This window comes from Otolemur garnettii, unplaced genomic scaffold (assembly GCF_000181295.1).
Source record: "Otolemur garnettii isolate 467f Iridium unplaced genomic scaffold, OtoGar3 scaffold00046, whole genome shotgun sequence".
In the NCBI taxonomy this organism is placed as follows: domain Eukaryota; kingdom Metazoa; phylum Chordata; class Mammalia; order Primates; family Galagidae; genus Otolemur; species Otolemur garnettii.
The window spans coordinates 13,347,175-13,352,860 of NW_003852441.1; the positions used below are offsets into that span (position 1 = coordinate 13,347,175).

The window sequence follows — 5,686 nt, forward strand, 5'->3', positions numbered from 1 at the left end:
GGCGCAGGCTCACAAGCTAAGAGTGGGGCGGCTCCTTATTTTCTGCGCAGGCGGTGTTTTCTCAGGAGGTCTGGATCTGGAGGTGTAGAGGAGGGCGGCGCCGGAGTGGGCAGGGGCCCTGCGGTGACTTTTTCTTCCTCCAGGACTAGCTATCATCTTCGTTTTCCAGCAGGGACGACCTGATTCCTTTCAGAGTTAGCATGTCTCCCCCTTCCTTGATCCGAAGAAAGGAAAGAGAAGCATTCCTTAAGCGACTTCTGCTGTAGGGACTTTGCAAGGGAAGTAGGTCAACCTTTCCCCTAAGGTTACTAGAGGAGGCTTTAGATTGCTGTTTATTTTCTTTGAAATTAAACAAATACAAAAAGGTAGAAGGAAGAAAATTGAAGTAATCCATGTTTCTGTCACCCCATCGCTATCTTCTGAAAAAGGCTCTTAAAGTGTTTGTTCAACAAGTATTTATTGAACACCAACCCATACTAAGCACTTAGCATGCTTGGGTTGTGAGGAGAATGCAGGGGGAAAAATGATGATTAGGAAACAGGATTTTTAGAAATCTGTGCGAATGAATGCATGTTAGAGTGTCTTTAAGGGACAATCCCATAACAAATGACAGAGAATCAATTTACTAATAAAGATTATGGACAAGAAAACCTAAAAAAGAGAAGCTGTAGGCATGATAAGAAAAGCATTACAACCTGTATATTTATTTATTTATTTCGTTTTGAAACAGAATCTCACTCAGTCGCCGTGGGTAGAGTGCCATGGTGTCATCATAGCTCATAGCAACCTCAAACTCTTGGGCTCAAGTGATCCTCTTGCCTTAGCCTCCCAAGTAACCGGGACTACAGGCACGTGTGTAATGCCTAGCTAATTTTTTTCTATGTTTAGTAGAGATGGGGTCTTGGTCTTGCTCAGGCTGGTCTCAAACTCATAAACTCAAGCAATCTGCCCATCTCAGCCTCCCGGAGTGTTAGGATTACAGGCACGAGACACCACGCCTAGCCTACAACCTGTATTTGAACCTGTATTCTCTGCAGATTAGAAAATATATCTGAAAAATTAACCCACTTCTCTTGTAAGGTTTCAGTGGATATTTTTCAAAATAAAAATGCTTTATTGTACAAATCCCACGACAATCTCAGGCCAAGGGACAAGCCCACAGCCCCAACCTGTCCCTGGCCCCAGGCTTCCTCTTGGGTCTTCACCCTGGCCTGAAGTGGCAGGGTGTCCTGAGGAGTGTGGAGGAATCTCTGAGCATTCCCATATGTGGGGAGGCCTGTGAAAGCCTCAAGGTGAAGACGGGGTGGAGTGAAGGCCCCACCTACAGAGGCTCAGGGTGTACAGGGATCTACACAGTCTTTTCCACTGTGGAACATGCGGTAAATGCTGGTAGGAAGGAACATGGCACCAGCACCAAGCAGGGAGCCCACCTGGATGGCCACACCAGCTGCCAGCAATGCAGGCCGGCCCCTGACATGCAGCAGGGAGCTGGCAGCTACCTTCACGTATGAGAATGTGCCCAGACACAGCACCCATGATAGCACCTGAGAAAAAGGACATAGCAGCAGGCTGAGTATCATATGCTCCTGCTCCAGTGCAACCCACCCTTCCTATTTCATGTCCCCACTGTGCTCACCACAAGAACCATGCCTGCAGAGGTGCCCACCAGGGGTGGGCAGGGGCTCAGGATTGCCAGCGCCATCACATAGGCCCCAAAGAACATGGCCAGCAGACAGAGGCCACCCAGACCTGCCAGGGACCTGTGGGAGGTGAGCAGAGGCTCAGAGCTAGCTGTACCAAGACCCAGCCCCACCCCTAAATCCCACCCACTAACAGGCTTGGGGACTCTTGTGCACCTGCACAGCACGCCCAAGGCCAGGAAACAGGCAAGGGGATTGGCAGCACTGCCCAGCACCACAGCTAGGTGGTAGGCCAGGCGCCCATAGGGCAAGCAGGAAAAGCTCTGCACCGCAGGCAGGACACCATTGGTCAGTGCACTGGTGACAGCCAGGAGGCCCAGCAGGCAGGCACCCTGGGCTGAGAACAGCCAGTGAGTCTCAAGGTCTGGGCCAGGGTTGGTGCCTGCTGCCTGGCTTGGTGGCTCCTGCAATGGCAAGACCTCTTCCTCCTCCTCCTCCTCTGTTTGTGGGGCTGCCACTGGCAGTGCAGGCCCTAGACCCTCTGTGGATACAGATGGTAGTGATGGCAGCAGCAACAGGAGACCATGGAAGGCAGCAGCTGAAGTGATCAGAAGGGCAGTCAGTGCCCAGAAGAACGTGCTGGCAGGAAAACGCTCAGGGAAGTAAAGGGGTGGCCCAGAAGTGCCATTGGTGGGGGCTGGCGAGCACTGGACACGGCCCACACCCTGCACTAGGGCCAGCACACAGGGCAGCAGGGCACTGAGCCCCTGACCCAGGAAGAAAGACCGTAAGAAAGGAGGTGGCAGGTGGCTCAGAAAGGGCAGAAAAGTGACATTAGAGGTGCAGCAGGCCAGTGCCAGCACCGAGGCCAGCGTTAGGAAGGCCACAGAGTGGAGCTGCCCTGCCACTGGTGCCACGTGATGCCACAGAAGAGCCAGCAGGGCTGTGCCCACTACACTCAGAGCCTGTACCACCTGGATGGGGACCTGCTCGCCCTTGCTCGGGGCCAGCCGCCTCCATAGGGTCACCAACAGCAGACCCAGGTTCCCCAGCGCCACACACACAGAGAGGTATGAGGGGAGGCTCCAACCTGCAGGGAAGGAAGGATGCCATGTCAGAGGCACTGTGGCTAAGGGAGGAAGAGCCCTAGCTTCCCTGCACCTCCCTCCCACTCACCCTCTGGAAGGTCTTTTACCACCACAGGCAGCTGCACCCAGATCCCGTTGAGGGCAGCCCACGAGCCCATGCCGAAGAGAGCCACCAGTACGTGGGTCAGAACCAGACGGCCTAGCGTGAGTGCTGCCATTCAGCCGAAGGCTGGGTCCTCCAGGACAGCACCAAGGTCACAGTCAGCTCTTTCCCCACCTAGGTCCAGAGACACTTTTGCTCTTCTGGGAACTGAATTCCTCTGGTAGCTTGCAAACAGACAAGCTCACGGAACACCGACCCGGAGGGACCTGGAGAAGCACGGGGAAGGGGCGGGGATGAGGAGGAGGAGGGGCTAAACTATCCAAGTGGGACCGGCCCGCGGGTGCCGGGAGCGCAGAGCCGCAGTTCTGGCCAAGTGGAGAGGCAGGAAGCCCGCCTCAGGCGAGGAGCTGATCTTCCCATCCTCTGAGGACCAGGGGTCCAAGTTGTCGAAACAACTCGGCACCTCTGCCTTCATCCCAAAACAGACCCTGGGACAAGGGCATCTCTCAGTCTCCACGCCAACACTACTTAGGATTCTGGAGCCACGTCCGGCTTGAGGAGGGAGTGGCCGCGGCGCGCTCTGCCCGGAGGGGCGCCCGGTGCTGCCCTCCCACCTGCGTCAGGTGGGGGCCCCGGTTCCCGCGCCTCCGGGTGGGGCCTGCAGCCGCCTCCTGCACTCCCGGGCGACGCCCTCCGGTTGCAAGCCGGGTTAGGATTTAGGATGTTGCTGGCAGGCCTGTCAGTAGATTTTTAGATCACAAAATAATGAATGTTCATTGTGCACAAAATGGTAAACGCTATTAGACCGTTTTTTTCTTTTTGAGACAATCTCTGTACCCCTGGGTGAAGTGCTGTGGTGCCGTCATAGCTCACCTCAGTGCCGTGGTGTCGTGTGAGCTATGACGACACCACGGCACTTCACCCAGGGTGAAGGGTCAGAGACTGCATTTTCACAAACTCCTGGGCTCCAGAAATCCTCCTGCCTCAGCCTCCGGTGTAGCTGGGACTACAGGCGCACGCCACAGCACTTTTTGTCCATCTCAGGGATCGCACTGGCCTACTGCCTAAGAGCTAAGGATAGTTTTTATATTTGTAATGGTTGGGGGAAGAGTCAAAAGAAGAATCATATTCCTCAACATGTGAAAATTGTATGGAATTCAAATTTCAGTGTCCCTAAATAAAGTTCTAGTAGAATACAGCCACTCCCGTCAATTACATATCAATCGGGCGACTTTCCTACTAAAAGGGCAGGATTGAACGGTTTCCACAGGGACTGTATGTCCCCCAAAGTCTAAAGTATTTACTCTCTGGTCATTTATAGAAAAAGTTTTCTGTTCTAGCCACCTCATTAGGAGGTAAGTTTGTTGACAGGAGGTACTTTGTCTATTTTACTGCCTATCCTATTCTCAGGGATCATAAGTGCTCAGATTGTTGTTGAATGAGTGAACCAATAAGGCCCTAAAATATATGCCCCCCCCCCAAACTCCTTAAGTCATTTTGATGTGCAATAAGATACAGCTTGGCCTTGCTGCTGAGGGGAAAGGCTAAACCAGACCAAAATGTGGTCAAGTGGAGGTTCCAGTAGTAATACCAAACAATGATGTTTCTGATAACCGTCTACTTACCCAACACTGTTTTGTGCTTATTATGTGTTGGGCACTGTTTTAAGTATTTAAAAAGATTAACAAATGTTATCTTTCACCAGGCAAGGTGGCTCAAGCCTGTAATCCTAGCACTCTGAGAGGCCAAGGCTGGAAGATCCCTTGAGCTCAGGAGTTAGAGACCAGCCTGAGCAAGAGCAAGACCTTGTGTCTACTAAAAATAGGAAAACTAAGGCAAGAGGTTCACTTAAGCCTAGGAGTCTGAGGTTCCTGTGAGCTATGACGCCATAGCACTCTACCCAGGGCAACTGAGACTGTCTCAAAAAACAAACAAAACCCCCCAAACAAATGTAATCTTTCTTTCTTTCTTTCTTTCTTTTTTTTTTTTTGAGACAAAGTCTCACTTTGTTGCCCTCAGTAGAGTGCTGTGGTATCACAGCTCACAGCAACCTATAGTTCTTGGGCTTAGGAGATTCTCTTGTCTCAGCCTCCTGAGTAGCTGGGACTACAGGAGCCCACAACAACACCAGCTATTTTTTATTGCAGTTTGGCTGGGACTGGGTTCGAACCTACCACCCTCAGTATATGGGCTGGCCCCCTACTCTCTGAGCCACAGGCTTCGCCCCAAATGTAATCTTTCTGATAGCCCAGTAGAGTGGCTACTCTAATTTGTTTATTGTACCCTCCAACAGCAAGTGGCTACTACTGTTATTAATCCATTTACTCATGAGGAAATTGAGGCCAATAAAGATTAAGTCACTTGCCGAATTTCCACAGGAAAGAAGCAGAGTTGGATTTGAGCCTTGGTGATCCTTAATTTGGGATATCACCTCCTCTAGGACAGAGGCATCTGCTCCTGCCTACTTGCAAGTCAGTTATTGACAACTTATAAACAAAACTCCCTATTTGTTAGGATCCTTGCAGAGGAGGAAAAGAAAAATAATAAAGTACAGATGCCTCTTTTGGAATGAGTGTGAGACTAAAGAGGTCACTATGCTTTTAGGAATGGAGTTCTGACTGAAGAGAGGCTGACTGCTAGAAAGGCTGCAGTGAGAGTGGTTGACCCACTGGACGGGAGTCTGGAGCTATCTGTGAATAGTTATTGTTAGAAAGTGTGCCTGGGGTGCTTGTGATTTCTAGGATAAAAGTGACTTGTAAGTGTGGGGCCCACTGTGGGATTGATACTTGAAGCAGAACATAGAAGAACATTACTTAATGGAGACTATCTCTGGGCATTGGTGTGTCCTGAGGCCA

General features: G+C 51.2%; 1 protein-coding gene across 1 annotated transcript; it reads right to left on the bottom strand.

Annotated features, from left to right (window-relative positions):
- Positions 1-1,331: 1,331 nt before the first annotated feature.
- On the bottom strand, positions 1,332-2,946 carry SLC52A1 (solute carrier family 52 member 1). The gene is made up of 4 exons (XM_003791226.2): positions 2,817-2,946; positions 1,857-2,730; positions 1,637-1,760; positions 1,332-1,544 (listed from the first exon to the last, which is right to left on the bottom strand). The coding sequence occupies exons 1-4, from the start codon at positions 2,944-2,946 to the stop codon at positions 1,332-1,334; spliced, it is 1,341 nt and encodes a 446-aa protein (XP_003791274.1).
- Between the last annotated feature and the right edge of the window lie 2,740 nt (positions 2,947-5,686).